Source organism: Sordaria macrospora, chromosome 5 (genome assembly GCF_033870435.1).
Source record: "Sordaria macrospora chromosome 5, complete sequence".
Lineage (NCBI taxonomy): Eukaryota > Fungi > Ascomycota > Sordariomycetes > Sordariales > Sordariaceae > Sordaria > Sordaria macrospora.
In genome coordinates, this window is record NC_089375.1 from 2,432,177 (window position 1) to 2,442,272 (window position 10,096).

The 10,096-nt window shown below is 52.7% G+C and overlaps 3 protein-coding genes across 3 annotated transcripts; all 3 read right to left on the reverse strand.

Annotated features, from left to right (window-relative positions):
- SMAC4_06231 (uncharacterized protein) lies at positions 1–2,683 on the reverse strand (the record flags this gene model as incomplete). Its single annotated transcript, XM_003345530.2, has 2 exons — positions 1,675–2,683; positions 1–1,610 (listed from the first exon to the last, which is right to left on the reverse strand). The coding sequence occupies exons 1-2, from the start codon at positions 2,096–2,098 to the stop codon at positions 1–3; spliced, it is 2,034 nt and encodes a 677-aa protein (XP_003345578.1). The 5' UTR covers positions 2,099–2,683.
- A 341-nt stretch (positions 2,684–3,024) lies between these two features.
- On the reverse strand, positions 3,025–6,056 carry SMAC4_06230 (uncharacterized protein; the record flags this gene model as incomplete). The annotated part of the gene is made up of 3 exons (XM_003345529.2): positions 3,025–4,624; positions 4,697–4,832; positions 4,956–6,056. The coding sequence occupies 3 exons, from the start codon at positions 6,054–6,056 to the stop codon at positions 3,174–3,176; spliced, it is 2,688 nt and encodes an 895-aa protein (XP_003345577.1). The 3' UTR covers positions 3,025–3,173.
- An 868-nt stretch (positions 6,057–6,924) lies between these two features.
- On the reverse strand, positions 6,925–9,782 carry SMAC4_06229 (uncharacterized protein). Its single transcript, XM_003345528.2, has 5 exons — positions 9,102–9,782; positions 8,998–9,024; positions 8,506–8,938; positions 7,950–8,447; positions 6,925–7,888 (listed from the first exon to the last, which is right to left on the reverse strand). The coding sequence occupies exons 1-5, from the start codon at positions 9,158–9,160 to the stop codon at positions 7,781–7,783; spliced, it is 1,125 nt and encodes a 374-aa protein (XP_003345576.1). The 5' UTR covers positions 9,161–9,782; the 3' UTR covers positions 6,925–7,780.
- Between the last annotated feature and the right edge of the window lie 314 nt (positions 9,783–10,096).

Consider the following 10,096-nt stretch of genomic DNA (forward strand, 5'->3'; position numbering starts at 1 on the left):
TTAAACCCTCCCAGCAGCGTCCCCCCGTCCCATAATTCCCCCTTCCCTCTCTCTTTCTTTGTTGTACCTCTTCTCCCTCTCACGCTCCCCAGCAATCCCGCCAACCACCTCATCCATCTTCTCCGCATCCCCATGATACATCTCCGCACTCGGCACCGTCGGCCTCATCCCCTTTCCATTCTTCCCCCTATGGAAGAACCACAAGCTCTGATCCGCTCCATACCTAACCAACTTTTTCAATGGCACGTCAAACACATGATCGAGCTCCTCCAACGTCTTTTCCTTGGTCTCGGGGACCAAGAACAACGTGAACAGAAACCCGATGATGTTCCACCCGGCATACCAGCCAAACGCGCCCTGCGGCTTGAAGGCCGTGACCATGCTCGGCCAGGTAATGGATAGAACGAAATTAAAGAACCAGGTAGTGGCGGTGGCAAGGGACATGCCGATCGGCCGGATGTACAGCGGGTAGGCCTCGGCCGAGTAAGTGAACGGCACAGGACCCTCGCCGGGGGAGTATACAATGCCGAACAGGTAGATGCCCAGAGCGATGCAGCCGACGTGGGCTTTGGAGTCCTCGGGGATCCAGAAGCTGAAGCCGGTGAAAAACAAAAAGAGGGACATGAGCGGGAAGGTGGTCAACAACAGATTGCGCCTACCAAAGGTGTCGATGGTGTACAAGGCCGGGATGGCGAACAGCCAGTTGATGACGCCGAACCCCAGCGAGGCGGCCAGCGCCGAGACGTCGCTGAAGCCGGCGTCTTGGAAGACGGCCGAGGAATAGTAAGCGATGATGTTGACGCCGCAGAACTGCTGCATGAACATGAGCCCCGACGAGGCGATGGCCGCGTTGCGGTTGCGCCGCACGGTGAAGAGTTCCTTGAAGCGGTTGCCCTTCTTGATGCCTGACATGGCTTGCTTCTCGGCTTCGAGGAGGGTGTGAGTGTAGAAGAGGTCGCGGGCGGCTTGGACTTTTTCGAAGCGCAGACGGCAGAGCGCCGCGAAGGCATCCTGGTGTCGGTCCTTGCTGAGGTACCAGCGAGGTGACTCCGGGCAGAGAAAGGCGAGGCAGCAGACGATGACGGCGGGGATCATGGCCGAGCCCATCATCAGACGCCAGTTCAGACCCAGGCTGATTCCGTGGTCGGGAACAAAGTAGAAGGCCAGGTCGGCGATGTAGCCGACCATGATGCCGAAGGCTGTCCACATCTGCCATTGCATTACCAAAGCACCACGGAGCTTGGGAGGGGAGCACTCGGCGGCGAAGATGGGGGTGGTGGCTGACTTGGGGCCGATGCCTAGGCCGAGATAGAAGCGGGCGATGAACATGTGCCACCAGGTGTTGGTAAAAGCTTGATGGAAGCAGGCAACGGCGGATATGACGCACGAGATGAAGATGGTGCCTCGTCTGCCGAACTTTTTGTTCATCGGGTCAGTGAGCCAGCAGCCGAGAATGGCACAGCAAAGGTAGGGAGCCGAGTTGACGAGACCCAGAAGCCAGGTGTCTCTCTGGCTATCTGTACCGATGCCGAACTTGTCTTTGTAAAAGAGCTGGGCACCGTTAACGACCGTCTCGTCCATTCCTTGGACAGCAGCGCATAGAGAGCAGACTTTATTATGTGGTCAGCATCGGGTCGTTCAACTTCGGACCACGGCAAGGGGTAAGTAACGTACTAACGACAACCCAGTAAAGCATAGGTGGGTTGGACCATTTGTGAGTGGTTTCGCGCACCAACACCTCTTTCTCCCGTTCAGTAAGTTCCGGCATCGTATCATAGTTGCTCTCATCGCCGGCGATTCTGGCTCCGAGTCGGAAAGCTCTGACGTCCTCCTCGCTGGTGAGGCCGGCCATCTGTGCATATTCTGCTCCCATCTTCTCGAGACGCTCAGGGCTCAAGCCAGCTAAGGGATTCGCCAACTTCTTTGAGGCTTCTAGTCGCGCTTTCTCGGAGTTGGGTTGTTGGTTCGAAATTCCGACGCGGTCTTCATGTTCGTAAGCGGTTCCTGAGGCGGAGCCGGACGATGTTGAACGGCGGTCATATTTCTTCTCGTCGAGTCCACCTGTATGGCCAGTGGTGTTTGTGGGGTTCGACGCCATTTTGGATAGGGTGTTTTTTATTGTGTCTCACTGGAGACACTCGGGAGTCTGAGCTTATGACAAGAACATCAAGACAAGTGAGGATGAGAAAAGGAACTCTTGGATTCTGGGCGCCACGGCTTGGTTGTATATCTCCCGTCGACTAAGCTTTGGGGGCCATCCTGAACATCGGTTACCGAATATGGAGTCCAAAGAAGCAATCAGGTACTTGTGCTTAGCCGACACTGTTACTTGACAGACCAAATCCTCCAAAAAGCCGAGAGATGACGGAGCTGTAAGCCCACATCCGGACCGGGCAAGGCCAGCCATGAGGAGATAATCCGGGGTGATTCTCGATCGACGAGGTCGGCTCGTGGTCGGGTAACGGCGTCGACGTCATTTCTACGAATCCCCAGAGCCTTTCTTTGTGTGTCCGCCGGCTTGGACGTGCCGTGCACGCCGTGGTGGTGCCTGTCACTCCGTGTGTGAGGGGGTCCAACGTTGTGGTGGGATTATGGATCGACAAAGAACCAGACATCTTGGGCGGTAAGAGTCAAGATTTGCGAGGCCTCGGGAATGCCTTCATCGGTGATATGACGTCGATCTGTCCGGGGGAGGAGAAAATTTGGAGAATGTCAGCATGTCTGGACTTCGGGGAATGTAGGGGATGTTACCTACCCGATGTTAAACCCGGTACTAACAGACTTGCGTGGTACCATCACCTGAATCTGTTACGACACTACTGATCTAACCTAATACGGCAGCATGTTGTGATTTTGTTTCCCCCTTGTTTTGATCACGACCTTTGATGATATTCATCACTCGTGAACATTCAACACCACTTTAGAATCACTAGGTCTGTTTGCTTTCAAACATCTATTTTCGTCTTCCTACGACCACTGCTCAGTGAAAACAGCGACACCAAACCCAGGGGCAGGCACTGTCGTGTCAGGCTGCATGGTATATATGTCCCACGCAACTTCCCCCACGACCCCCACCTATTCCTGCTTCTCCCAGCTTCCTCCACGCAATCCAAAATCCCAAACTTTCATCTCCTCATCCCATCCAATTCTGTCACTCCCAAATGGTCACCATCCTAAAACGGTGGTCCACTCTGCCAAGTCACCGCCTTAAAAGGATACCAAGGCCCTTCATCAGCTCTAGTCCCATACCTTCTTTCCCCATACCCATCGTATCCATTGTTATAGTTGTAGTTCTGATAAACAGGATAAGGCTGCGGAACTGGTACATGAACAGGCACATGCACCGGATACGGCGCCGGAACATTGACCCGGACAGGAACCCTCACCGGAACTTCATAGGGAACTTCGACGCGAACGGGCACTTCGACTTCCACTTCGCGGATCTCGCGCACGGGGATCTCATGGATGATTGGAATTTCGCGGTAGATGCGTTCTGGGCCATAACAACGGGGACGGGGTCTGGCAGTGTTGCAACCGGGCCGTGGACGGGGTCTGTAAGTGGCGCAGGCTTTGGGTTTGGAGTGGCAGACTTGTTGAGTAGTGGCAGGAGAGTGACATGTTGGTGCTGGAGCTGGATGAGGTGATGGGAGTGAGATGGGTGGGTGACCTGGTGGAAGACGGGGATAATGTGTCGGCTTTGGCTTTGGAGGCTTGCACTTGGCCGGCACCTTGGGCCGTGGTCGTGGATGGCAGGAGACTACCGGATGTGGCGGGAAAAGACAGCTATAGTCTTCGAACTTGGTGTGGCACTTGGTGACGGTTGGCGTCTTGCAGGAGAGATTAACGGCCGGACGCTTTCTCTTTGGACGTTTGGTCCCGGAGATGAAGCGCACGTGGAGGTTGTCTGGTTTGCGGTCTTGCGATGATGAGGAGGTTTGAGGATTGTCTGATGGCCGAGGGCGGGATCTTGATCTTGACCGGGATCGGACTATCGTAGTCACTCGCTGAACTCCGGGTGATGTGCTCCGGATTTCCACTCGGCTTGAGGAACGTCGCTCCATACTTCGCCCTCGCTCAGCCGCGTCAGCATCATCATCGCTGCCCCCGCCTCTGAGTCGGTATCCATCGTACTCGGCCCTCCTTCGTTCCCTCGCTCTGTCTCTGTCGGATTGTCTCTGTCTTGTTGCTCTTTCTTCCCTCAGTCTCTCTAGTGAGCCGCTCCTTCCTGCTGCCGGCCGTCCTGGAGTCCCAAACTCAGCTGCCATCAAGGCCCGTCTGACTCTTGCTTCCATCGCGGTGTCCATGAATTCCGGGAACAAGGACCTGTCGAGATGGCCGGGTAGCAGGCCTTCGCCTCCTCTTGCTCCCCACCTATTCAGATTGTCCATCGGCGCCGTGATCTGATTAATTCTGAACACATTTGAGAGTAACTGATGCTGGCTTTCAGGATAGCTCAGGATCAACTTGATCAGAAACTCGGCAAAACCTCTGGGCGTGAGGCATGGAGAAGGCCGAGTGGCTTTGCTCTGGGGCAGTGTGCGAGGGCGGTATTCGACGTCGAGGTCGTCATAAAACCTTTGGATTCGGGTTATCGATTCATCGCTGGTCTCGTTTCTAAAGACATCTGACGCGCCAGGTCAGTACTTCAAGTTCACACGACTCGCCAAACGATCATGAAGAGGGAAAAGACACTCACCCCAATACCTCCATTCCTCCTCTTCCCTCGGCCCTGTCACATAATACCGATCAAAGAACCTCCTCATCCTTCTCGGACTGATGAGCACGTTCTGCCTATCCAATATGGTCGATCTTCCCCCGGGCATCTCACGGACCTAAGCAATACCTCAAAGTTAGCACATACACGGTTGTCAATTGGCGCCTCCACCAGAAACTATCCCCCAACAACCAACTCCACGTGAAAAAGATGGACAAAAATCAAGAAGAAAAAGACTCACAACCCATCTCCCCAAAGCTGCCAACACCTCCCTCAACCTCTCCGTCGGTCTCTCATCCGCATCAAACAACACTCCCCACGCCGCTCTGGGCATTTCGTCTGCGTCTGCTTCGTCTACGTCGTGGTATTGGTAGGAGGTAGTGGTAGTGGCAGTGGTAGTCACGGTCGTGCTATCTTCCTCTTCGGCATCAAACTCTCTTCTTCTTCTTCTTTGCCCGTTGGTCCCGTTGGTTGCGGTCCTGGTTCTGACAGTGACTCTCAGTCCATCATCCACTTCTTCGCCGTCCTCACTTCGCTCGTCTCGGAAGCGTACCCGTTGGAAAGGCCTCGGAAGAAGAGCAGGAGATGGAGAGCGGTTTATTTGCCGAATTGTTAGAGTCGGAGCAGGGAACCGTCTCGGAGCAGGGACGTGTCTCGGGGCGGGGAGATACCGGACACGGGCAACTGGGTGGTGAAACCCTAGAAAAGCAGGTGGTGGAGGAACGGGTGGAAGTGGTGGTGACGGCGGGCGGTTACGGTTGGGATAGAAATGGCGGACGCCGTGGTGAATGGTGACTCGGTGATTGCCTGTTTGCTGTTCCCTTGATCTTGATCTTATCCTTATCCTGCCTCTTTCCTCCCTTCCTCCGCTTGGAACGGCGGCGATGGTGTTGTATGCCAGGTCGTCGTCGTTGCCGAGGATGTCAAAGTTGCTGTTGTCGTCGTTGTCGAACGAGAAGGCGGTGGATAGGTATGACGATGATGATGGTGATGGGGGTGGGAAAGAAGACGAAGAGGAGGAAGATGAATCGGAAGAAGAGAAATACTCGAAAGCATACGGAGGGTGAGGATCGGGTTCCTCGAAACTAACCCTTCTTCTTCTTCCCACCCTCAATCTCAGCCTCGGTATCGCGTTAGGGATCGGGATTGGGGAGAACGGTCTTGGTCCGGGTTCGGGTCGTCTAGGTGAATCTGTCCTGGGTCCACTACCAGTACGAGATCTACTACTGCCACGAGGAGGAGGAGGAGACCGAGCATTAACGACGTCCAAAAAGCGGTTTGGGTCGTTGTGGTGGATAGTAGTTTTTCTACCAAAGCCAGAGCCAGAGCCGGAGTTGGACATGGCTGGAAAGGGCAGAAGAGGAGGAAAGGGACTGGAACAAAAAGAGAAGGCAGGACAAAAGGCTCGAAAGAGCAAACTTCCTTGTGTGTCGGGAAGTAACCGAAGGATTCTCTATTTTGTTTGGCTGACTCTTTCTTCGTTCCCAGGAAAAGGGGGGGGCTGTGTACTGTCAACTGCGTGTTGTGCTGTGTTCTTGTGTCGAAGCGGGCCGATGAGGGAATGTGTTGTGTGTGTTTGTCACTACACAGCTTCAAGTCAGTCAGTCTTTGCACAACTCTTTCTTTAGTCGGTGAGATGGTGGTGGTGATAGTGGTGGTGGTAAAACTACGGCTCAACCAGCACACTACACCGGTACTTGGAAGAAAAGCAGTGTTCTTTCTTTTTTTCGAGTTGAAACTGTCGTCTGTCTGTCTGTATGTTGTATGTTGTTTCGTGACGTGGTTGGTGTTTCTGGACATACCTCAAGTGTGTTCATGGTTGGATGTTGAGGTTGTATTGTGTTGTGTATTGTGGTTCACGAAGGCAGGACGTGTTACGACTCTCTCTTGTGGTTGCTGCAAAGCCTTTTGCAGGTCGGCGTGTTTCTTCTTTTCTTCTTCTCTTTGAAAAGGAAGAGATGGGAAAATAAGAGATCGTTTGAAGTTTAAATCTCTTTGACCGCTTCATTTTGATCAACAAGTGTTGATCACGGACAACTCCAAAGCGATCACGACAAAATTACAAGTTAAATACAAGTGCATCACTCTTTTTCATTGACTTCAAGAGAATCATGAAACTGACAAAGACTTTAACAGCCCACTCCAACATTCATGGGGGGCTGGTGAGCAGGATGCACTTACACGGCAGCAACTGGCTAATGTATGGCTTATCGCCAGGCCTGTGACACATTTGTTTGCCATGGCTTTCAAAGGACTTAAGGGAGCAACACGATTGAAAAAATTCTGTCAGTATCATGGAAAGACCACATTGCCCACCATTGCCGATGTGCTGAGCCACATATGTACACGTCGTTAGTATGGCAGAAACTTTGTGCTATCCACCATGCTGCCTTCCACGCCTTACCCATGAGACATTTTCCCGAACTCCGAAAGAGCTCTGCCTGTCAATTCTAACCCCTTTGTTTGTTCTTTTCTGTGCACCGTTGTGTTACTGTTCGTCCGTGGTCACTCTTGAGGGACCACAGTAACATGTCCATGGGACTGATTGGCGGGCTTATCTCAACGACAGCCTTGTCGTTCAAGCAATGGACTGATCCCAGGTGTCTCGTCATCTCGGTTTCACCACGCTGACTTCATCTCCAAGCAAGTGTCGCAAATGCCGTTATGATATAGCTTTACCATGGAAGGGCTTTAATCGAAGACGGCAAAATAGGGTCAAACCGAATTTTGACAGAAGCCCAAATCATGAATATCAACGCTGGCATTTCTCGCATAAACTCTATCGCTTCCTCGGTCCCCTTCCTCCTCTGCCAAGATAAGTCTGTCTAACTCGGCAACTATCTTGCAGAATAGAGAATGATTGATAGCAGTAGAACCGCTGAAATGTTAACAACCAGCTTGACCTTTAACCATGATTCCCATTGTTGATTGAGAACACTCTTCCCTCGCCGACCCTTTTGTCAACACTTCCATAGCCCTTCAAGCCTCGCGGGGCCAGAAAACTAAGCCAAGGTCGATTTGTACCCTATGGTGTTCTCCCACGTTGGCCCCTGTGAAGATGTCGTCTTACAGCTCGTCCTCAGACTCGCCATCCCAGGAGTAGGTATCATCGTCGTAATCATCCACGCCATGCCTAATGTACTCCGGGACTGGGGGCAGCGTTTTGCGACCGGGCTAATGACAAAAAGATAGGTGGTTAGAATACCGATAGCAACACTTTCCAAGCATGACTTACCAGCTTGACCCAATTGCCCGCCTTGACGCCGTAATCAGCTCTCCAGGGCTCCTCAGTCTCGAAAAATTCAGTAACGGTCGTGTGATCAGCAATGAGCTTGCGATTATAGGTTGAAGGGCTGTTGTCCTCGCCGTCGTCCTCCAGAGCAGCAACAACAGATCCCGAATCTTCAGGGCCGAGAGTGGATTGTCCATCAGTCAAGAGAGCGTCACTCGGGGCATACCCTGCGTTGCTCGAAGTCGAGACAGCAGCGTAGGTCTCCGAAAAGAAACCCTGAGAACCCCAGCCATTGCCATTGAGAGAGGAGCCATCTTCGTTCAACCGGGCAGCCAAAGCATTGGTAGAGGCAGAGCCATTCTCGCCACGCAGATGAGGCGGTTGGAGCTGGCCGCTGTAGTCCGTTCCGGCTTCAGAATATCTCGAGGAGTAAACAGACCGGCTGCCGGTGATAGCACCCGAGAAAATGCTTCCGGCACCATAGACGCCAGAGAGAACAGACTAGACATGTTAGCATGTCACATATAATCAATCGTTACAAAGACAAGAGACGTGTTACCTGGTCGTCGCGGTAGAGGGACTCATCCTCCTCGTCATCGTAATCTAAAGCAGCCTGAAGAGCATCGTGCTTAAGCTTGCGACGAAGGCGAGCCTGAGCAAGCTCCTCTTCCTCGGTAGTGTCCAGAAGAGTATTCGGAGCAGGAACAGTTGCGTACGGCTCGAGATACAGCTGATGCTGGGTGCAGTCGATACACTTGAACTTGCGCAACCTTCTAGAATTCTTGCTGAACCTCTCCAAGGGCAAGATACGGTGACAGCCACCCACGCATTGAACGTCCGTAGGATTATGTCCAGAATGGGCTTTGCACGAGATAAAGGAGCGGTAAGGCGTGACTGCTTTGTTGGTACGGCGCATTTCCTCGTACTCCCTGAGTCTCTTGGGGTTGAAGGCAGAACGATCCTGCCACTCCCTGCCGTTCTCGCATCGGATCCTGTTGAGGGCTTAGTATCGTATCCAGAACATACTGGAGACATGTGCGTGGGAACATACTGTCCGGGCTGACCGAGACTCCATGCACTAGTGTGAAAGATAAGGTCAGCCAAAGCACTTCTACTTCCAGCAAGGACAATTGCCAGACGGGGTTGAGGGCTCACCTTGAAGCTGCTCCAGGTTTGGCCTGGGCAGCCGAGATCTTCGCAGAAGGCGCCACCATAATGGGCTTGTCGTTTCAGAGAGGTGAAGCCTAAACTCCTTGCGAGCTATGGGAGTCCTCTGTTACTCCGCGGTTGGAGATTTGTGGTTGTAGCAATGCGGCGTGGACGGCAGCGGCGTCGGCGACGGTGGGGACAGTGACCGCAGACGAGTCGTGGTTTAGAGAAGAGTGAGAGACGAGGAGGAGGGCGTAAGAGGGGGGTTAAATAGGTAGGACGGGAGGTCCAAGAGAGATCTGAATTGTTGTGGAGAGGCGAGGGCGACAATCGAGTGCTGTTATGGGATGGAAAAGTAGTGGGAGCGGTGACTGCCTTAATAACAAACACTTGCAAGAGCTGAAGATTCTGTGGGATGGGAATCACGTGGGAAAGAAGTGGCTGTCTATGGGAAGGAAGGAACCAGGGACCATCATACCTGCCCATTCCGTCTCAGGGTCTCTGTTGGGTGTTCTTTCCTCGCAGTCAGTGCTGGTTTGATCCGAGTCCTGGTTTGGCTTCAATCCCAAGCAATTTGGCCTTCTGGAGAAGCCGTGGTCCGGAGTTGAAAAACGCGACTCTAGATGGCGTCAAAGATATGACGAAACCCATCAGATCCAAATCCCATGGTTGACCTCGAGCAACGTTCTTTAGTAATTATTAGTGTCTCGATCTTTTTCGTACTACAAGCTACTTTCATTCATAAAATTCAATTCTTTCTCGGGGATGAAAGTTGAGCTATCCGCGATGTTGAGATCACTCCAGCTCTGCGCCAACAGATTCCTCCCAAACGTGTTATCTCGGGATGAAATCATTGTGGAAGTATGGGGTGCCACGCAAGTTTTCGTTCTATCAGCCCATCTTGGGACAGCAGAAACAAGCTGGAGGCTATGCGTAGAGTGTCTGCTTACCGGACGAACTTGAATTCTTGCAGAATAGGAGCATTGGAGCATTGGATGGCC

Coding starts and splice junctions, on each gene's coding strand:
- SMAC4_06229 (XM_003345528.2), bottom strand. CDS start 9,160: ATGGTGGCGCCTTCTGCGAAGATCTCGGCTGCCCAGGCCAAACCTGGA. Junction 9,025..9,101: donor AAACCTGGAGCAGCTTCAAG/GTGAGCCCTCAA, acceptor CTTTCACACTAG/TGCATGGAGTCTCGGTCAGC. Junction 8,939..8,997: donor AGTCTCGGTCAGCCCGGACA/GTATGTTCCCAC, acceptor AGCCCTCAACAG/GATCCGATGCGAGAACGGCA.